Below are 23,319 nucleotides of genomic sequence, written 5' to 3'. Positions count from 1 at the left end.
ATCTATTTTTATGTGGAAATAGAAAAGGAGGTCGCACTCTTTTTTTTAATTTTTTTTAAAGTAGGCTGTGGAGGAGTCAGATCAGACTTCTGTAATTTATAACACCTGGCGCACTGCCAGTCAGTATGAGAGCATCTAAGGGGCCCTACACACTGGCCAACATCACTGCACGATATGAACGATCTCGATCATTAATGAATGAGATCACGTTCATATCGTGCAGTGTGGAGGCACCAGCGATGAACGATGCGCGGCCCCACGCTCGTTCATGGCTGGTGCCATGACGGCTGTGCATGCAGGCCAATATGGACGAGATCGTCCATATTTGCCTGCAAGTCTACGGAGCCGGGTGACGGGGGGAGTGAAGAAACTTAACCCCCCCCCCCCGTCACTGCCCGCCCCCGCCGCCGGGTCGCCCATATATTCCATGTCTGAGTCGTCAGACTGCAAAACCGCTAGTAACGGTCTCTTTTTGGAGACTGCCAGTGTAGAAACAGAGGTGGGGGATTTAGATGCCCCCATAGACTTACGTAACTCCTCTACTGACCTGGATAGACAGTGCACCCACTCTGGTTCAGAATGAGAAGTCTGAGCTCTGGATTCTTCTCAATCTTAACGGGAAGCAGCCAGCTCCACCGACAGATCTGTCATGACTCCGGACAATTGAACAAGCCATGGTGGAGTGGGATCCTGCATAGTTGCAGGTGCTGGAGAAGTTACTTCACAGTTATCACAATATAATGAACCATCAGTAATAAAAATTAAGAAAAAAAAAACAACAACACAGGTACAGTAGTGAACTGTTAGAAACTGAGAGAAGACAATAGAGAGGGGGAAGATAGGTGAGAGACCAGTCACAGTCGCCCTAACTGACAGATACACTTAGTGTAACTCACAGGCGTTCCTTATACAGTCTTACTATATATATATATATATATATATATATATACACACACACATAATAGTGACTAACTACTCTCCCCCTCTATACTGGTATCAACGGAGCCTTACGGTTCTGCAGCGTCCTTCCTCTGTGTGAACACTGCCCCAGCGGCCAAGCAGTACTTGCAGCGTGTTCTGAAATGGCGCTGAGCTGCCGGAAGAAGACTCCACCTTCTGAGCACTGTGCTTCGGAGCGTAGCTCCACCCCCAGCCTCCGGCACCCTGCTAGGCGGGAAATTCAAAGATGCTTCCTAACGGTTAGTGCTGAAGTACCGCTGCTGTACAGAGCGGCACCGGTACTCAGAGCTGGAGCAGAGTGCCCTGTAATCCAGAGACTCTGCTAGTCAGAGCTCTGTTTATACTCACCACTGCCTTGCTGAACCGGCTGGGCACTAGGCTGTGGGGACCCTAGCAGACCTGCATGCAGTGTCTGTGCGAGTTCCCCCAGGACTTTAATCCTTGTAGCTGGGACAATAGCTGCAGTTTAAAGAAACTGTGCCGAAGTCCCACCGGCAGCTGCCAAAGTGTTGACAGACAGGGGCAGTAGGCTGCCTGTCTGTCCTCGGCTGGAAAAGAGAGAAATCTCTGGAGAAGTACAGAGAGAGGACCGGCTCCCTCGGGCACATTTTTGAAACTGGCCCTTTGAGGGTGGGGGATGGGGATAGAGGAGAGGAGGCAGTCACTTTTCAAAGAAATGAAAGTGCTGGCTCCACTTGTCCACCATCTATACCCCCTACCGTAATGACCTTCCAGAGTCCCCTAGTGGATGAAGGAGAAAAAAAAGTTTTCTATTTTCCCTCCCATGGTTACATTTAGCAAATAACTATAACTCCAGTAAGTGTAAACAAAAATTAAACAAGTGCCCCCATAACAAATATATTTACGTTTTGTGAGGTGTGAGAGAATGGTTGGGCCTAGAAAGAGACAGTCACCTGCTCATCATTATTTTTTGTTAAATAAGGAGTCGATCTCTGACCTCCGTTACTGTCACCATAGGGTCACACAGATGCAGGAACAAAGACCATCAAACATGTTTATGTATATGCTGACATAATGGACCCACTACATCCCAAATACAAATGTCCAGATATGAACCATGAAGGTGAAAATAAGAGTTATGATAAAATAACGTACTCTTGTTAACTCTTTTCTTCGAGGTCCATAGGATCCACAGAAATGACCTCTGTGTATAACGTTGGAGACCATGATCAGACACTGAACAGTTAAGCTTTTAAGCTCCCAAAATGCACTGGTCCTTCTCCCTCAAACCATGCCCACAGCTCAGGCTCCACAGTTTTTGTTAACAAGCCCATGGGTGGAGCTGGAGAGAAGGAAGGATCATACACACAGGCAACACACTATCACAATCAGGATACGGGAACTGGTCACCGAGAGGGGGAACCCATTGAAACTCGGTGCGTCAGGGTGGGTGCCTTGTGGATCCTATGGACCTTGAAGAAAAAGTTAACAAGGGAAATTTTAACATAACTTATTTTCATCTCAAGGTTCATAGGCAACCACAGGGATAACCTTGCGGATGTCCCAAAGCAGTTTAACTAGGGAGGGGATGCTCCTATGCTGAGAGGAGAACGTTGCATCCAAAAGAGGCATCTTGAGAGGAAAATGTATCAAAGGCATAGAACCTAAGAAACGCGTGGTCAGAAGACCACGTGGCTGCCTTGCCAGACGCACCACAACGGACTATCCACGAAGGTCCCACAGACTGAGTAGAGTGAGCAGAGACTCTATCTGGTACAGGGAAGGTCAGCCTGCATGTAAGCCTGTGAGATAGTCATGCGAAGCCTTCTGCCCAGAGTCTGCTAGCTGCTCACTTGTGGACAAAGAGTGAATTCCTGATGGAACTAGTACAGTCCAGTAGATTCGAAGGACACAGATTACATCCAAGGAGGCCTTCCCTACCGAGAGGTTTGGCATTTGGAAGACTAGAACTACTATTTCTTCGTTAAGATGGAAGCTGGATACCACGATGAGGAGGTAACCCTGTTTGGTCCACAGTACTGCTCTGTCATGATGAAAGATCAGAAATGGAGAACGGCAAGTCTGACACCCTCCTTGCCAGGGCTATTGCCAAAACAAAAAGAGAGTCTTCACTGTTAACCATTTCTAGTGGCTCAAACGGTGACTGCTGTAATGCACTTAGAACTACAGATAAATCCCAAAGAGCCACCGGTGGGACAAAGGGAGGTTGAATCTGGAGTACCCCCACATGAAGGTACACACATCCAGCAACTGAGCAATCTGTTTCTGAAACCAAAGTGACAGTGCCGAGACTTGTACTTTAAGAGAAGCAAGGCGTAGGTTGAGATGCAAATTTGCCTGGAAAAAAGGCAGGGATTCTGGAATCCTAAATACCAGGAGAATGGGCCGATAAGACCCATTGGGTTTCTGAACCAAGAAATGTTGAGTAAATCCCTTGGCCCATTGGGACAGGAATTATCACGCCTGAATGTAGTAAGAAGTGAATAGATGCCTGGACAGCAATGGCTTTGCTAAGGTCTGTGGGGAGACTTGTATGAAAGTACTGTCAGGGAGTAAAGAAAGAGACAACGTCCTGCACCCAAATGTGTGTTGTGATGTGATGCCAATAGTGTGCGAACTGAATTAGTCAGCCTCCCACCCTGGGATTTCCCAGGAGGATGCCCATTCCGTCAGGCTGGGAGTTTATCCTTAAGCTTAGTGGATGGATGTCTGACAGTCCAGGCCTGTTTGGTTTTAGGCTTAGTGGCCTTTAAGGAGCGTGAAAGTCAAGAAAAGGCTTGACATCTGGCCTTGCCCTGGGGGCTAAAGGCTGTGTAGAGAAGGCTGAGGGCAGGCAAGCCGTTATAGAGGCCACAAGGTTAGTGACAATCTTGTCCAGTTCAGGGCCAAAGGTTAGTGACAATGTTGTCCAGTTCAGGGCCAAAAAGAAACTCCCCGGCAAGGAAGTGCTCCCAGGGCCTTCTTAAATTCCGAGCCAGCCTTCCATGAGCTAAGCCTAATAATGTGGCGGGCCACCACTCAAGTAGCCAAAGCTTTGGAGGTCGGGAGTGCCACATCCAGAGCCGTTTCTCCACTATAAAAAGCTGCTCTAATATTTGCAATGTAAGACAATTGTTCCTGGGTAGCTTCTGAGGGCAAATTGTCCTCTAGGGCATCCGCCCAGATCTCTATGGCCTTAGCTACCCAGGCCGCTACCATGGCAGGGCGAGAAATAGCTCCTGTAAGAGAAAAAGGAGATTTATGGTAAGAACTTGCCTTTGTTAAATCTCTTTCTGCGAGGTACACTGGATTCCACAGGGAATAACATTGGGGTGTAGAGTTGGATCTTGATCCGAGGCACCAAAAGGCTAAAGCTTTGGCTGTTCCCAGGATGCCTTGCACTGCCTCCTCTATAACCCCGCCTCCGTGCACAGGAGCTCAGTTTTGTTAACCAGTCCACCTTCTACCTTTTATCCAACACATGCTAGAGGCAATTGCTTGGATGTCTTTAACAAAGTGGTGTGTGATGAGATAGAGAAGGTTATCCTTAAGGATTCAAAAAACGTGAAACTAAACTGCTAGAGTGTGCATGTGGGTTAGTCTAGATCGGGAAGACGAGCAGATGTGCTAAAGTTAGGCTGGCGGAACACATATATAATATCCGCAAAGGTTTGGATACACATACCGTTTCTACACACTTTAAAGAGATTCATAGTTCAAAGGAATGTTTATGAAAACCTTTTGTGGTATCCAAAATGGAGAACGAGGGACATTGATAAGAGGTTGTCACAGGCAGAGATGAGGTGGATTCACCGTCTGGGCACCCTCGGTCCCAAAGGACTAAACGGTGAATTTGAACTTAAATGGTTTCTGCCCTGATTCTCTTCTTTTATACTCTGTCTGTCCTTTAGAATATGTGGTCTTAATACTTTTCAGTATGGTAATCACGTTTTGTTGTTTTTGTATGAATATCCTGTGGATGTATATTATTGGACGTTACTTGGGGAACTCTCCGGTTTTACTTAAAAGTAAACCATTGTTTTTTGCGATTGGGAAACAACAGAGTTTGCAGTGGAACGCAAATATCGGAATTCCCGGCCATCTGGAACGAATGTGGACCACATGACTGACTTCTGTTTCCGCCTTCCGGATTGATGCGCATGCGCAGTGCTGGAGAGATGCCGGTTAGCGGCGATGATACTCACCTATTGTTCCCACTTGTATAGGGTATAAATACGGACACTTTGAGCCTTCCTACCACGCTTCTGATGAAGGGCTAACCAGTCTGAAACGCGTTAAGTGTGGCGCGCTTATTTTTATGCTTGGACTCCAGGACTTTATCATCATTCTGAAGGGCTGCTTCCTGTGTGGAACCGGGCGTCTGGAGCTTGGTACCGATCCACTGCCAAACCATCTGTGGTAACAGGAATCTCCCAGGGTGATATATCGATGCTGCTGTGTCTTATGGAGCTTACTGTGATATGCTGTTCTTATTTGTGTGTTTTGTAAGTGCAACCTGTAGTATTAAATGTTTACATTTTAAAAGATTGCTGCACTACATTTGGCTCTTTCTAAGTGTCTCAACTCATCCTCAAATATATGAGGGAAAGGAGACACAATATTTTTCAGGTTTATCAAAAACATCTGAAGTATTATTGCTGGGAATAATCCTGGAAAGGAGGAGTCCACATCATTGTTTGGCTACACTTTCCTCAGTAGTCTGAGAGGACTTTATTTTGGTGAATCAGTCTCTTTTATATATGTCACACTTTGGTGTATTATGAAATAACGTGATATTTGGAGAGCGCTCTTATTTGTGTACAATATCTTTTCTTGTTCTTAATTTAATGACTTGATAATAAATAAAACAATATCACTTCATAAGATATACACAGCTTCTCTACAGACCACATAGTGAGAAGTCATTTTGATAGTTTGGTATTTGGTGAGGCCTCAGGTCCACCTACCTGACCCTCATGTGGGACACTGTGATTCTCATCTGCGGTATTCCCGTTACTGGCCCCATCTGTAAGAGACACACAGTGACTCAGTACATTGTATATATGTGATTATCAGATGATGTGTATCAAGGTGGCCCCCATAGCTGCTCTCTCCATTATACTACATGCAAGTCTCCTCTTACCCAGTGATGTGGGGGGCCGGTGATTCTCCATCATCACGTTCTTGTACAGACCCCTGTGTTCCTCTATACACTCCCACTCTTCCATGGAGAAATAGACAGTGACATCCTCACACCTTGTAGGAACCTGACACACACAAGGAAACAGTCATCTCCCAGACACATCCCCTGGTGTTACTGTATAATGCCCCATTCCCAGCAGTCACCTCTCCAGTCATCACCCAGACACATCACCTGGTGTTACTGTATAATGTCCCATTCCCAGCGGTCACCTCTCCAGTCAGCAGCTGAATGATCTTGTTGGTGAGTTCCAGGATCTTCTGGTCATTGTGTCTCTCATGTATCAGTGAATGTGGTGGAGGCACCGGGATGGGGCTCTGGTTCCTGCTCAGTCCTCCTGACACACGAGGGTGGCCGCTGGGTGACTCCTGCTGATCACGTCTTTTTCACTACTGTGTAATCCTGTTGAAGGAAAAAATTCAGAACACTTGTAAAGACTATACATATAATATTTTGGTCACTTACCATTGAATCCTTTTCTCTTAAGCAGGCTGGGAAACACTGGACCATGGGAATTGCAGGTGGGGGCTGGAGATGGCACTTAATGTAAACAGTAGCTTTAAACCTAAGCTCCTCCCCCCTGCAACCCCCTGATTCCAGTACTTCAGAGTACTTTCAGAGTCTGGAAAGGACTAGCAGTAGTTTAGAGAAACTGTTAGAACAATAAAATAAACCAGTAGGTAAAAGATGGTCAAGAACCAAAACCTCGCACAAGTGTCCAAAAACGAGTTTTATGGTAAGAACTTACCTTTGTTAAAACTCTTTCTGCGAGGTACACTGGGCTCCACAAGGATAGACATTGGGGGGCTGTAGAGTAGGATCTTGATCCGAGGCACCAACAGGCTCTAAAGCTTTGACTGTTCCCAAGATGCATAGCGCCGCCTCCTCTATATCCCGCCTCCCTGCACAGGAGCTCAGTTTTTAGTTAACCAGCTCAATGCAGTAGCAGGAAAAGAGATGACAACAGTTAGTAGCCACAAACACCACATTCTCACGACAGGAGAAGTGTCAGCGGCTAATGCCATACCAACTCAAAGAAGCTAGGTGCGTCAGGGTGGGCGCCTTGTGGAGCCCAGTGTACCTCGCAGAAAGAGTTTTAACAAAGGTAAGTTCTTATCATAAAACTCGTGTTCTGCTGCGGGGTACACTGGGCTCCACAAGGATAGACATTGGGGATGTCCTAAAGCAGTTCCTTATGGGAGGGGACGCACTGTAGCGGGCACAAGAACCCGGCGTCCAAAGGAAGCATCCTGGGAAGAGGCAGTATCGAAGGCATAGAACCTTATGAACATGTTCACTGAGGACCACGTAGCCGCCTTGCACAATTGTTCAAGAGTCGCACCATGGCGGGCCGCCCAAGAAGGTCCAACAGACCGAGTAGAATGGGCCGTAATGTGAGCAGGAGCTGACAGACCAGCCTTCACATAAGCATGTGCAATCACCATTCTAATCCATCTGGCCAAAGTCTGCTTGTGAGCAGGCCAGCCACGTTTGTGAAAACCAAACAGAACAAAGAGAGAATCAGATTTCCTAATAGAAGCAGTTCTCTTCACATAGATACGGAGAGCCCGTACCACATCCAAAGACCGCTCTTTGGAAGACAAGTCAGGAGAGACCAGGGCCGGAATCACAATCTCCTGTTAAGGTGGAACGAAGATACCACCTTAGGCAAATATCCGGGACGAGTTCGAAGAACAGCCCGGTCACGGTGAAAAATCAGATATGGGGAACTACAGGACAAGGCACCCAAATCCGACACTCTTCTAGCGGAGGCAATAGCCAGCAAAAACACCACCTTAAGGGAAAGCCACTTAAGGTCAGCAAGAGGTTCAAATGGGGACTCTTGCAACGCCTCCAACACCACCGACAAGTCCCAAGGAGCCACAGGCGGGACATAGGGAGGTTGGATACGCAACACACCCTGAGTAAAGGTATGAACATCAGGCAAGGTCGCAATTTTTCTCTGAAACCACACCGACAAGGCAGAAGTATGAACCTTGAGGGAAGCCAGACACAGGCCTACATCAAGGCCCTGTTGCAGAAAAGCCAAAAGTTTGGCCGTACTAAACTTGGAAGAGTCATAATTTTTAGATGCGCACCAAACAAATTAAGAATGCCAGACCCTATGGTAAATCCGAGCAGAAGCCGGTTTCCGGGCCCACAACATAGTTTTAATGACCGCCTCAGAAAAACCTTAAGCCCTCAAGACGGAAGATTCAAGAGCCACGCCGTCAAAGACAGTTTGGCCAGGTCCTGGTAGACACAGGGGCCCTGAACGAGGAGATCTGGGCGTTGTGGAAGTAGAATTGGACGCTCTGACGATAGGCCCTGCATGTCTGAGAACCAATGCCGTCTGGGCCACGCTGGAGCTATGAGAAGCAGGATTCCTCCTTGCTTGAACTTCCGAATTACCCTGGGCAGGAGTGACACCGGAGGGAACACGTACAGAAGCTGAAATCTCCATGGTGCCACCAGCGCATCCACGAATGCTGCTTGAGGATCCTTTGTCCTTGTTCCGAAGACCGGAACCTTGTGATTGTGTCGAGACGCCATCAGATCCACATCTGGAAGGCCCCACCTTTCCACTATGAGTTAAAACACTTCTGGATGGAGGCCCCACTCTCCAGCGTGTACGTCCTGACAACTGAGAAAGTCCGCTTTCCAATTCAAGACTCCCGGAATGAATATTGCCGATATGTCCGGTAGATGGCGTTCCGCCCATTGAAGAATCCGTGAGACTTCCTTCATTGCCAAGCGGCTGTGAGTGCCGCCTTGATGGTTTATGTAAGCCACTGTGGTGGCGTTGTCCGACTGTACTTGAACAGGACGGTTCTGTATTAAATGCTGGGCCAGGTTCAATGAGTTGAAGACCGCCCGCAAATCCAGAATGTTGATCGGGAGAAGAGATTCCCCCTTGGTCCACCGACCCTGAAGGGAGTGTTGCTCCAACACCGTGCCCCAACCCCTTAGACCAGTGGTTCCCAAACTGTGTGCCGTGGCTCCCTGGGGTGCCTCGGGACACTTGCAGGGGTGTCCTGGGTTGGTGGTCCAGTACCAATTCAAATTATTTATGGTCAATATAATAGGCAAAACTAGTGCTGGTGGCTGCCAATCATAAAATATGGGGACAAACAGAAGCAAATCTTGTCCCTCACCACACAACTGAGCCTAAGGATGACATATAAAACACAATCTACTTAATTTAATATTTCTTTCTAAATTTCTCAATAAGAATTTTTTGTCCTAGGGGTGCCGTGAAAAAAATTCTGATACTCTAGGGTGCCATAATGCAAAACAGTTTGGGAACCACTGCCTTAGACTGTCATCCGTCGTCAACAGGACCCAGTCGGATATCCAGAAGGGACGGCCCCTGCACAATCATTGGTCCTGGAACCACCAGTACAGTGACAGACGTACCTCCGGAGTCAATGAGATCATGTGAAACCTGATCCGGTGAGGCAGGCCATCCCACTTGGCCAGAATCAGCCTCTGGATGGGGCGAGAATGGAATTGAGCATACCCCACCATGTCGAATGCTGACACCATGAGTGCCAGCACCTGCATCGCCGAATGTATCGACACTTGCGGACGAGAGAGGAAGCAACTAATCCTGTCCTGAAACTTCAGGACTTTCTCCTGATACAAGAACAACCGCTGGTTGTGAGTGTCCAATAGCGCTCCCAGGTGCACCAGGCTCTGAGCAGGGACCAGGGAGGATTTCTTTCAGTTGATGAGCCACCCATGGGCTTGCAGAAACCGGACATTCAAATCCAAGTAACGTAGGAGAATTTCTGGGGAATTTGCCAGGATCAACAAGGCGTCCAGATACGGTAGGATCCTGACCTCTTGACGGAGTTCCGCCGTCATCAACGCCATAATTTTGGTGAAGACTCACGGAGCCGTGGTTAAACCAAAAGGTAACGCCCGAAACTGGTAATGGAGGTTGCCAACCGCAAGCCTCAGGTACTGCTGATGCGACGCTGCTATAGGAATATGCAGGTAAGCATCCTGTATATCCAGGGAGACCATATAATCCCCAGGTTCCAAGGCCAGAACAATAGAGCGAAGGGTTTCCATACGGAATTTGGAGATTCTCACAAACTTGTTCAATGCCTTGAGGTTGAGAATGGGCCGGGAGGACCCATTCGGTTTCGGGACTAGAAACAGCGGAGAATAGTACCCCTGGCCCCTATGAGCAAGAGGCACCTGTACTACCACTCCTGTGTCCAGGAGGGTCTGTACCACCGAATGCAGAGTCTTTGCCTTCACCTGATCCGAAGGGACGTCTGTCAAGCAAAATCGAAGAGGCGGGCAGTTTTTGAAGGCGATGGCGTAACCTCGAGTGATGACTTCCCGTACCCAGGCATCTGAAGTGGTCTTCAACCATTCCTGGGTATACCCTAGAAGCCGGTCCCCCAGGGGGAGGCCCGCCCCGTCATGCGGCAGGCTTATCGGTCTTGGAAGCTGGCTGACAGGCAGCCCAGGCTCTTTTGGGCTTCGGCTTCCAGGTTTGGAAGTGCGGGTCTGTTTGTGGTACGCCTGACCTGAAGGACGAAAGGAAGTACTTTTAGCCTTCGGCACAGAAGGAGCGGTACTTGGCAGACAGGCAGTTTTGGCAGTAGCCAAATCAGCCACTATCTTATTTAAGTCCTCCCCAAACAGAATATATCTCTTAAAAGGGAGTACTTCCAAGGTTTTTCTAGAATCCAGATCCACGGACCAGGATCTCAGCCACAATATCCGGCGAGCCAGGACTGACGTAGTAGAAGCCTTAACTGCTAGAATACCGGTATCAGAAGCCGCCTCTTTAATATAGTGAGAAGCTGTGACAATATACGACAAGCAGTGTCTAGCATGGTCAGAAGAGATTTCAGCTTCCAACTCTAGGGCCCACGCTTCAATAGCTTCTGCAGCCCATGTCGCTGCAATAGTGGGCCTTTGCGCAGCACCCGTGAGGGTGTAAATCGCTTTCAGACAACCCTCCACACGTTTATCCGTAGGCTCTTTCAGAGACGTGACGGTAGTGACAGGTAGAGCTGAGGAAACCACCATCCTTGCCACATGCGAGTCCACTGGAGGAGGCGTCTCCCAATTTTTTGACAGCTCTGGCGCGAGGGGATAGCGAGCCAGCATCTTCTTGTGAGGCACAAACTTCCTCCCTGGATTTTCACCAGGATTCCTGACGTATAGCCACCAGGTGATCAGAATGAGGTAAAACTTGTTTAACCACCTTCTGACGCTTTAACCTATCTGGTTTCTTAGGAGGGACGGATGGCTCGGGATCATCCGTAATCTGTAGAATCAACTTAATAGCCTCCAAAAGATCAGGAACATCCACTTGTGAACTACCCTCTCCATCAGCCGTATCTGAGTCAGAACCTGTGGGGTCAGTGTAAGCGCCATCTTCATCAGACGAGGTGTCAGTGACAGCAGTGGATTGTGAGGCGATAAGAGCTCGCTTAGAGGACCCCTTGGTCTTAGGCGAGCCAGGATCAGACTTTTTAGTAGTTAAAGACTGTGTACAATTTCTTCAATTGAGCGGACAAGTTATCTGCCCACGGCGGGTTAGCCACGGGGACCACATACGGTTGAACCGGCATAGGAGGTCCCATAGGGGGCGTTAGTTTAGTAACTAGCGTATTCAGAAGTGTGGAGAAAGTAGCCCACGGTGGGTCATTATGGACCCCCGTTGCCACAGTCCCACTGGGGAGCAAGGAGCCCACAGAACTAGAGCCTTCAGCTGCTATATTCTCCTCATAGGGATCTGTGGCGTCAGCAACACCGGTATTGTGTTCAGCCCCAGAACCGTTACCCTCAGAAGCAGACATGATATAACTTGCAGTATCAGGTAACACAGTACAACTGTCAGCAGCACCATACTTCTTGCCCAAACCCCTGCGCAGTGTAGTCAGCACAAGCAGGAATACAGGAGAGATATGGTGACTAAAATCACAGAGAAAAAATAAGAATTTACTCACCGGTAATTCTATTTCTCGTAGTCCGTAGTGGATGCTGGGAACTCCGTAAGGACCATGGGGAATAGACGGGCTCCGCAGGAGACTGGGCACTCTAAAAGAAAGATTAGGTACTATCTGGTGTGCACCGGCTCCTCCCTCTATGCCCCTCCTGCAGACCTCAGTTAAGGAAACTGTGCCCGGAAGAGCTGACATTACAAGGAAAGGATTTGGAATCCAGGGTAAGACTCATACCAGCCACACCAATCACACCGTACAACTTGTGATAACTATAACCAGTTAACAGTATGAACAATAACTGAGCCTCGTTCAATGGATGGCTCATAACAATAACCCTTAAGTTAAGCAATAACTATATACATGTATTGCAGAGATTCCGCCCTTGGGACGGGCGCCTAGCATCCACTACGGACTACGAGAAATAGAATTACCGGTGAGTAAATTCTTATTTTCTCTGACGTCCTAGTGGATGCTGGGAACTCCGTAAGGACCATGGGGATTATACCAAAGCTCCCAAACGGGCGGGAGAGTGCGGATGACTCTGCAGCACCGAATGAGCAAAGGCAAGGTCCTCCTCAGCCAGGGTATCAAACTTGTATAACTTAGCAAATGTGTTTGAACCCGACCAAGTAGCAGCTCGGCAAAGCTGTAAAGCCGAGACCCCTTGGGCAGGCGCCCAAGAAGAACACACCTTCCTTGTGGAGTGGGCTTTCACTGATTTTGGGTGCGGCAATCCTGCCGCAGAATGAGCCTGCTGAATCGTGTTACAGATCCAGCAAGCAATAGTTTGAAGCAGGAGCACCCAGCTTGTTGGGTGCATGCAGGATAAACAGCGAGTAAGTTTTCCTGACTCCAGACGTCCTGGCTACATACATCTTCAAAGCCCTGACTACATCAAGTAACTTGGAGTCCTCCAAGTCCCGAGTAGCCGCAGGTACCACAATAGGTTGGTTCAAATGAAACGCTGATACCACCTTTAGGAGAAATTGGGGACGAGTCCGCAATTCTGCCCTGTCCATATGGAAGATCAGATAAGGGCTTTTACATGACAAAGCCGCCAATTCTGACACACGCCTAGCCGAAGCTAAGGCCAATAGCATGACCACTTTCCACGTGAGATATTTCAGCTCCACGGTCTTAAGTGGCTCAAACCAGTGGGATTTCAGGAAATCCAACACAACGTTAAGATCCCAAGGTGCCACTTGAGGCACAAAAGGGGGCTGAATATGCAGCACTCCCTTAACAAATGTCTGAACTTCAGGCAGTGAAGCCAGTTCTTTTTGAAAGAAAATAGATAGGGCCGAGATCTGGACCTTTATGGACCCCAATTTTAGGCCCATAGTCACCCCTGACTGTAGGAAGTGCAGAAATCAACCCAGCTGGAATTCCTCTGTTGGGGCCTTCCTGGCCTCACACCAAGCAACATATTTCCGCCATATGCGGTGATAATGCTTTGCTGTCACATCCTTTCTAGCTTTTATCAGCGTAGGAATGACTTAATCTGGAATGCCCTTTTCCGCTAGGATCCGGCGTTCAACCGCCATGCCGTCAAACGCAGCCGCGGTAAGTCTTGGAACGGACAGGGCCCCTGCTCTAACAGGTCCTGTCTGAGAGGCAGAGGCCATGGGTCCTCTGAGATCATTTCTTGTAGTTCTGGGTACCAAGTTCTTCTTGGCCAATCCGGAAAGATGAGTATTGTTCTTACTCCTCTCTTTCTTACTATCCTCAGAAACTTGGGTATGAGAGGAAGAGGAGGGAACACATAAACCGACTGGTACACCCACGGTGTCACTAGTGTGTACACAGCTATCGCCTGAGGGTCCCTTGACCTGGCGCAATATCTTTTTAGCTTTTTGTTGAGGCGGGACGCCATCATGTCCACCTGTGGCAGTTCCCAATGATTTACAATCTGTGTGAAGACTTCTGGATGAAGTCCCCACTCTCCCGGGTGGAGGTCGTGCCTGCTGAGGAAATCTGCTTCCCAGTTGTCCACTCCTGGAATGAACACTGCTGACAGTGCTAGCACGTGATTCTCCGCCCATCGAAGAATCCTTGTGGCTTCTGCCATCGCCATCCTGCTGCTTGTGCCGCCCTAGCGGTTTACATGGGCGACCGCCGTGATGTTGTCTGACTGAATCAGCACTGGTTGGTTTTGAAGCAGAAGCTCTGCTTGACTCAGGGCGTTGTAAATGGCCCTTAGTTCCAGTATATTTATGTGTAGTGAAGTCTCCTGACTTGACCACTGTCCTTGGAAGTTTCTTCCCTGAGTGACTGCCCCCCATCCTCGGAGGCTTGCATCCGTGGTCACCAGGACCCAGTCCTGTATGCCGAATCTGCGGCCCTCGAGAAGATGAGCACTCTGCAGCCACCACAGCAGAGACACCCTGGCCCTCGGGGACAGGGTGATCCTGACCAGAGATGACAATTCCTGGGCCTTCTCCACCGGGAGAAACACCTTCTTCTGTTCTGTGTCCAGAATCATGCCCAGGAAAAGCAGACGCGTCGCAGGAATCAGCTGCGACTTTGGGATATTCAGAATCCAGCCGTGCTGTTGCAACAACTCCTGAGAGAGTGCTACGCTGACCAACAACTGCTCCCTGGACTTTGCCTTTATAAGGAGATCGTCCAAGTATGGGATAATTATAACTCCCTTCTTCCGAAGGAGTATCATAATTTCGGCCATTACCTTGGTAAATACTCTCGGTGCCGTGGACAGGCCAAACGGCAACGTCTGGAATTGGTAATGACAGTCCTGTACCACAAACGTGAGGTACTCCTGATGAGGTGGGTAAATGGGGACATGCGAGTAAGCATCCTTGATGTCCAGCGACACCATAAAATCCCCCTCTTCCAGGCTTGCAATCACCACTCTGAGCGATTCCATTTTGAACTTGAACTTCCTTATATAAGTGTTCAAGGATTTTAAATTCAGAATGGGTCTCACCGAACCGTCTGGTTTCGGTACCACAAACATTGTGGAATAGTAACCCCGTCCCTGTTGAAGGAGGGGAACCTTGATTATCACCTGCTGGAGGTACAGCTTGTGAATTGCCGCCAGTACTACCTCCCTTTCCCTGGGAGCAGCTGGCAAGGCTGATTTGAGGTAACGGCGAGGGGGAGTCGACTCGAACTCCAGCTTGTATCCCTGAGATACAATTTGTACAGCCCAGAGATCCACCTGTAAGCGAGCCCACTGGTTGCTGAAGTTTCGGAGACGCTCCCCCACCGCACCTGGCTCTGCCTGTGGAGCCCCAGCGTCATGCGGTGGACTTAGAGGAAGCGGTGGAGGATTTTTGTTCCTGGGAACTGTCTGCCTGGTGCAGCTTCTTTCCTCTACCCCTGCCTCTGGGCAGAAAGGATGCGCCTCTGACCCGCTTGCCTTTCTGAGGCCGAAAGGACTGCATTTGATAATACGTGGCTTTCTTAGGCTGTGAGGGAACCTGAGGTAAAAAAGTCGACTTCCCAGCTGTTGCTGTGGATACGAGGTCCGAGAGACCGTCCCCAAACAATTCCTCACCCTTATAAGGCAAAACCTCCATGTGTTTTTTAGAATCAGCATCACCTGCCCACTGCCGAGTCCATAATACTCTCCTGGCAGAAATGGACATTGCATTAATTCTAGATGCCAGCAGGCAAATGTCCCTCTGTGCATCCTGCATATATAAGACGACGTCTTTTATATGTTCTATGGTTAGCAAAATAGTATCCCTGTCGAGGGTATCAATATTATCTGACAGGGTATCAGACCACGCTGCAGCAGCACTACACATCCATGCTGAGGGAATACAGCTTGTGAATTGCCTCTAGCACAGCCTCCCTGCCTGAGGGAGTTGTTGGCAAGGCAGATTTGAGGAAACGTTTCGAATTCCAGCTTGTACCCCTGAGATACTACTTGTAGAATCCAGGGATCCACCTGTGAGCCCACTGATTGCTGAAGTTTTTGAGCCGGCCCCCCACCGTACCTGGCTCCGCCTGTGGAGCCCCACCGTCATGCGGTGGCTTTTGAGGAAGCGGGACAGGACTTTTGTTCCTGGGAACTGGCTGTATGCTGCAGCTTTTTCCCTCTACCTCTGCCTCTGGGCAGAAAGGACGCTCCTTTTCCCCGCTTGCTCTTCTGGGGCCGAAAGGACTGCACCTGATAATACGGTGCTTTCTTTGGCTGTGAGGGAATATGGGGTAAAAATGCTGACTTCCCAGCTGTTGCTGTGGAAACTAGGTCCGAGAGACCGTCCCCAAATAACTCATCACCCTTGTAAGGCAAAACTTCCATGTGCCTTTTAGAATCTGCATCCCCTGTCCACTGCCGAGTCCATAACCCTCTCCTGGCAGAAATGGACAGTGCACTTATTTTAGATGCCAGCCGGCAAATATCCCTGCTGTGCATCTCTCATGTATAAGACTGCGTCTTTTATATGCTCTACGGTTAGCAATATAGTGTCCCTGTCTAGGGTGTCAATATTTTCCGACAGGGAATATGACCACGCAGCTGCAGCACTGCACATTCATGCTGAAGCAATAGCAGGTCTCAGTATAATGCCTGAGTGTGTATACACAGACTTCAGGATAGCCTCCTGCTTTCTATCAGTAGGTTCCTTTAGGGCGGCCGTATCTGGAGACAGTAGTGCCACCTTCTTTGACAAGCGTTGAGCGCTTTATCCACCCTAGGGGGTGTTTCCCAACGTGACCTATCCTCTGGCGAGAAAGGGTACGCCATTAGTAAACTTTTAGAAATTACCAGTTTCTTATCAGGGGAAGCCCACGCTTCTTCACACACTTCATTTAATTCATCAGATGGGGGAAAAACTACTGGTAGCGTTTTCTCCCCAAACATAGGCCCTCATTCCGAGTCGTTCGCTCGTTATTTTTCATCGCATCGCAGTGAAATTTCGCTTAGTGCGCATGCGCAATGTTCGCACTGCGCCAAGTAACTTTGCTATGAAGATAGTATTTTTACTCACGGCTTTTTCTTCGCTCCGGCGATCGTAGTGTGATTGACAGGAAATGGGTGTTACTGGGCGGAAACACGGCGTTTTATGGGTGTGTGGATGAAAACGCTACCGTTTCCGGAAAAAACGCAGGAGTGGCCGGAGAAACGGAGGAGTGTCTGGGCGAACGCTGGGTGTGTTTGTGACGTCAAACCAGGAACGACAAGCACAGGCAGAGTAAGGTTGAAGTTACTCAGAAACTGCAAAGTAGTTTGTAATCGCAATATTGCGAATACATCGGTCGCAATTTTAAGAAGCTAAGATACACTCCCAGTAGGCGTAGGCTTAGCGTGTGTAACTCTGCTAAATTCGCATTGCGACCGATCAACTCGGAATGAGGGCCATAATACCCTTTTTAGTGGTACCTGGGGTAATAGCAGAAATGTGCAACACATTTTTCATTGCCTCAATCATGTAACGAGTGGCCCTATTGGACATTACATTAGTCTTCTCGTCGTCGGCACTGGTATCAGTATCCGTGTCGACATCTGTGTCTGCCATCTGAGGTAGCGGGCATTTTAGAGCCCCTGATGGCCTTTGAGACGCTAGGGCAGGCACGAGCTGAGAAGCCGGCTGTCACATATTTGGTATGTCATCAAACTTTTTATGCAAGGAGTTGACACTTTCACGTAATTCCTTCCACAAGTCCATCCACTCAGGTGTCTGCCCCGCAGGGGGTGACATCACATTTATCGGCATCTGCTCCGCCTCCACATAAGCCTCCTCATCAAACATGTCGACACAGCCATACCGACACACCGCACACACACAGGTAATGCTCTGACAGAGGACAGGACCCCACAAAGCCCTTTGGGGAGACAGAGGGAGAGTATGCCAGCACACACCAGAGCGCTATATAACACAGGGATCCCACTATAAATGAGTGTTTTTTCCCTTATAGCTGCTTATATTATATATATATTGCGCCTAAATTTAGTGCCCCCCCTCCATTTTTTACCCTTCTGTAGTCTGGAAACTGCAGGGGAGAGCCTGGGAGCGATCCTTCCAGTGGAGCTGTGAGGGAAAATGGCGCCAGTGTGCTGAGGGAGATAGCCCCGCCCCCTTTTCGGCTGACTTCTCACGCTTTTTCTGGCATTCTGGCAGGGGTATTTTTACACCTATATAGCCTTTCTGACTATATATGGTGTAGATTTGCCAGCCAAGATGCATTATATTGCCCTCAGGGCGCCCCCCCCCCAGCGCCCTGCACCCATCAGTGACCGGAGTGTGAGGTGTGCATGGGGAGCAATGGCGCACAGCTGCAGTGCTGTGTGCTACCTTGGAGAAGACAGAAGTCTTCAGCCGCCGATTTTCCGGAACACTTCTTGCTTCTGGCTCTGTAAGGGGGACGGCGGCGCGGCTCTGGGACCGAACGATCGAGGTCATGTCCTGTGTTCGATCCCTCTGGAGCTAATGGTGTCCAGTAGCCTAAGAAGCCCAAGCTAGCTGCAAGCAGGTAGGTTCGCTTCTTCTCCCCTTAGTCCCTCGCTGCAGTGAGTCTGTTGCCAGCAGATCTCACTGTAAAATAAAAAACCTAAAATATACTTTCTTTCTAGGAGCTCAGGAGAGCCCCTAGTGTGCATCCAGCTCGAGCCGGGCACAGGATTCTGAGGCTTGGAGGAGGGTCATAGTGGGAGGAGCCAGTGCACACCAGGTAGTCCTAAAGCTTTCTTTAGTTGTGCCCAGTCTCCTGCGGGGCCGCTATTCCCCATGGTCCTTACGGAGTCCCCAGCATCCACTAAGGACGTTAGAGAAATATATATATATATTTTTTTTTTTAAACTCACAACGACCCTTTTCCGTGTCGAACCTAAGGTGTGTTGACCAACTGGTGTCGACCTAAGAGGTGTTGACCTGGAGTCCGGATACCATATTATTGTTACCATGGTGTGCGTGTTATGGGGAACAGGGCAGTAATAAGGAAGAAATATATATTAGCATTACGGAACATTACAACCAGCACGGCTGACGCACAATCCCGAAAATGATATAAAATGGGATTGTGTATATTTAGGAATAGGACAGTGACAGGGAAATAAAATACAATATCTGTCATATTAAATTATGCAAATGTAACTGTATATATAGTGAAGTAGGACAGTTACATGGAGGGAGTATAGATTATATTATGTTTATATAACTAGTCCAGCAACAGCAGAATCCTCCTGGAAATAACATGTACCTGTGTATATGAAAGTACAGGACCGTGAAGGCAATAGGACTATACCCCATTATAAAATACTAGTTAACAGCCCGTCAAAATGGACACCAGGGCTGGAATATAGGGATAGGGATGGGAGGCGGTGGGGTGGGGTGGGTGTGATTGCTACTCACACTGGAGCTGCCGGGTTCATGGAAGACCTGCTGCTGGGAGCCGGGGCTCTGTCATGCTGAGTGTGCGACAGCTCCCAGACAGTCTAGGGGTAGTGGACACCAGTAGCCTATCCCTACGCAGCTGCACAATATATATAAAGCAGCTGAGCCAGTTATCTGCCTCCTCCTACTCACCCACATCATCTGCAGCCCTAGCCCTGACCCCTCCTCCTCCCGGTCACCACACTGCTCACCCCACACAGGGTCTAATTCTGCTTCTTTCCCCCCTCCACCGGTAAGTGGCCAAACGTGTCTCCGGTGGCTCTGCTCTGAGCGTTGCGGGACCGTCTGGTGGTTCCTGCATTAATTTCCTGGTTACTGCTGCTACTTGTTGCCGAGTCCCAGGATGGCTAGTAACCTGGGGTTGCAGCATAGTATATGGAGGGGGTGCCGAGTATCTGGCAGAAGCAGTATATGGAGGCGAGGGTGCCCTGTATGTAGGCGGCACTATATGGAGGGGTATGGGGGTGCAATGTGGGTATGTAGTATACATAGGGCATGTGTGTGTCCGTTCCACGAACGGAGGTCCGGCAGGTGCCCTCCAGTGGCAGGCTAGGCACCATAGAAATCAATATTGAAAAAATATGCATCTCTCTCTCTCCACTGTCCCTATATGCCTCTACCACTCCACTCTTTCCCCAGTCCTTATCCACCCCAACCCCTCACCCTACCCTCCCAGTCCCTATCTCTCCCTACCCCACTCTCCATCCCCCCCCCCCCTAAAAAGACCCTATCTGCCACTATCACCACTCTCTCTCCAGCCCCTACTCTCCGTATGTAGCAAGTATGAAACCGTCAGATCAGTATGATTAATATTAGCAGCAGCAGGGTAGGAGGCTGTAACATCTCCCCGCAGTATCACTTTCACCTGTGACAGCTAGCAGCACACAAAGCAGTGATAAGAGCGGAGAAGTTGCCCATGGGAACCAATCAGCACTGAAGTAACATCTAAAATTTGCATGCTACAAAATTATACAGAGCTGCTGATTGGTTGATGGGGCAACTGCTCCACTGGCTCACTTCTCTGCTCTTATCACTGCTTAGTAAATGTCCCCCTAAGCCTTTTATTATATAAGATAATACATAGTACAAGCAGCCTGGCAGCAGCGTAGTAATTCTGTAAATTTGCCAGAATGAGATTGTATACATGGTGGAACAGGAGAATGACAGGGAGGGAATATATAACGTGTCACAGGGCTGTACTGACCAACTGGTATACAGGGAAAAACCCTGGTGGGTCCCATTGGCTGAGGGCTCCATCACCCCCTCCTATAGAGGGTCAGTTACCATGGTAAAGAAGGATCATAGATGACCTTTGGTGCTTGGTTTGTTTCTAAAGAATTAACACAAAAATTAACCCACCCGCCAATCAAATTGGCCCTCATTCCAAGTTGATCGCTAGCTGCCGTTGTTTGCTGTGTAGCGATCAATTAAAAAACAGCTAATCTGCGCATGCGTATGTGCGTCGTACGTGTACGACATCCTTTGTGGTTTTGCACTGGTTCTAGCGACTATTCCAATCGCACAGCCGATCACAAGGAGATTGACAGGAAGAGGGCGTTTCTGGGTGGCAACTGACCGTTTTCTGGGAGTGTTTGGAAAAAAACAGGCGTGGCGGGCGGGTATCTGACATCATTACCGCATCACTCGTCGCAGCAATCATCGCACAGGATAAGTAACTACAGGGCTGGTCTTGTTCTGCACAAAACGTGTTTGTAGCCGCTCGGCTGCACAGGCGTTCGCACTTCTGCAAAGCGATAATACACTAATACACTTCCCCGTGGGCGGTGACTATGTGTTTGCACGGCTGCTAAAAGTAGCTAGCGATCGACTCGGAATGAAGGCCATTGAGTAGTCCTGTCATCCCCCCCCCCCCCCCCCCCCCCGGTCCCTTCCTTTTTAAAGGAGCCCTGTTCCTTGCGTTTCCTTTATAATGGTCAGACAAGTGGGATGGCTGGCCACACCCCTTAAGCTTGGTGTCCATCTATAGCATTCCCTGGTGGGTCATTCATGCCCCAGTCTGACACTAACATGTCAGCCTCCCGGAGACACCCACCACCCCTGTATTATGACTTCCCAGCAACTTCTACTCCACCTGTACCGCCGGGATCCTGACAGGTGGTCAATTGTCTGCCTCCCGACATCACAGTCTGCTCTAATCTGCATTATACTAATAAGGTACAGGCCTGCTTCCCGATGCTACAGGAAAGCAGGCTTTAGTGTCCTAAATATTATACTACAGGGGGAGCAGGCTTTAGTGCCCTGATATTATATTACAGCGGGAGCAGGCTTTAGTGTCCTGATACTATTCTACAGGGGAGAAGGCTTCAGTGCCCTATTATATTACAGCGGGAGCAGGCTTTAGTCTACTGATACTATTCTGCAGGGGGAGTAGGCTTTAGCATCCTGATACTATACTGCAGGCGGAGCAGGCTTTAGCTTCCTGATACTACATTACAGGGAGAGCAGGCTTTAGTATCCTGATATATTACAGCAGGAGCAGGCTTTAGTGTACTGATACTATACTACAGGGGGAGCAGGAGTTAGTGTCACAATACTATTCTGCAGGGGGAACAGGCTTTAGTGTCCTGATACTACACAACAGGTAGAGCAGACTTTGATGTCTTGATAATATACTACGGTATCTGGATGATAGATAGACAGTGTCTAGTTAGACAGTCACACCATATGTTAGGTCGACATGAAAAAAGTAGACAGTACAAAAGGTCGACAGAAAAAAGGTTGACCCAGTTAATTTTTTTATTTGACATGTTTTTGGACTATTTCATACATTCTCTATCCATGTCGGCATAGAGCTGGTTATACAGCGAGCCACCGAAGCGTGGCGAGCCCCGCAAGGGAATGCCCTTCTACAATTTGGGGTCCCAGATGGCAAAACTATCCACACAAACCACCAAAAATGCTAAACAAAAATGGTGTCTACCATTTTAGTGTCGACCATTTTCATGTCGACCTAATGTCTGTCTAACATATGGTGTCTATCTATTGACTGTCTAATTAGACACTGTCTATCTGTCATCCCACACCCTTATACTACATGGGGGCAAGGCTTGCTCTATGTTATTATAATAGAGATTTGAGTACTACGGTATCAGGGCACCAAAGTCTGCTGCATCTGACAATAATAATATGTCACAACGCTGCCCCACTGTAGTACAGTATTAAGGCACTAAAGTCTGCTCTCCAGTAGTACAATATAACAATAAATTCCACTCCCATCTGTATTATAGCAACAATAATAATTACTTTCAGGAGACTAATAGACTTTACAATTTTTATTGCAATAACAACGATCAGTAACACCTCCAGCCATACAATACAACCCCAGCGAGTCTTACCTTCCATTCAAAGGCAACAAAATGTATCAGAGTATCACCTCCTCCTCGTTCCCCTATCGCCCGGAAACTTTTGGACACAACTTCCGGTATGTGAGGCAGTGTACAGTAGGACTACAACAAAATGGCCGTCGCCATCTATGCGCACAGTCAGCGTAACCGGAGACACCGTTGCCTGCCACATGCAGGTCATCAGCGGGCAGAGGGGTGTGTCTTATGCAAATTTTAAGGCGTGGCTTCAGTTGAAGGGACTGTACAGCTGTGTTGCAGTATCACCACAGACACAGTGCAATACAAAGGAGGGTAAATGCTAGATCCAAGTGGCCTAAGGGACCTATTAGCTATTACGTCAGTACAGGGAGGGGAGAGGCAGCATGTTATACTCTCATACACAGCCTGATAATCCCCTGCTGCCATTATATCACATTACTACACCCCAATACCTCATACTAATAATGGGTTGTCGAATAATAGACATCCCTTGACACTATTGGTCGACCTACTTGCTG

The 23,319-nt window shown here is 48.6% G+C and overlaps 1 protein-coding gene across 2 annotated transcripts in view; it reads right to left on the bottom strand.

Annotated features, from left to right (window-relative positions):
* LOC134983607 (oocyte zinc finger protein XlCOF6-like) overlaps nucleotides 1-22,979 on the bottom strand; it is a 42,777-nt gene extending 19,798 nt beyond the window's left edge. Inside the window, exons 1-4 of one of the 2 annotated variants that reach the window (XM_063949279.1) lie at nucleotides 22,814-22,979; nucleotides 6,296-6,523; nucleotides 6,065-6,188; nucleotides 5,889-5,947 (exon numbers count right to left, since the gene is read on the bottom strand). In XM_063949279.1, the coding sequence (XP_063805349.1) occupies nucleotides 5,889-5,947; nucleotides 6,065-6,149 (144 nt within the window). In that variant the 5' untranslated portion in view covers nucleotides 6,150-6,188; nucleotides 6,296-6,523; nucleotides 22,814-22,979. The remainder of the gene's footprint in view (nucleotides 1-5,888; nucleotides 5,948-6,064; nucleotides 6,189-6,295; nucleotides 6,524-22,813) is intronic. The other variant, XM_063949278.1, reaches the window with a different exon arrangement.
* Between the last annotated feature and the right edge of the window lie 340 nt (nucleotides 22,980-23,319).

Source organism: Pseudophryne corroboree, assembly GCF_028390025.1.
Source record: "Pseudophryne corroboree isolate aPseCor3 chromosome 3 unlocalized genomic scaffold, aPseCor3.hap2 SUPER_3_unloc_2, whole genome shotgun sequence".
Lineage (NCBI taxonomy): Eukaryota > Metazoa > Chordata > Amphibia > Anura > Myobatrachidae > Pseudophryne > Pseudophryne corroboree.
This window is presented reverse-complemented; position numbering and strand designations above follow the sequence as displayed.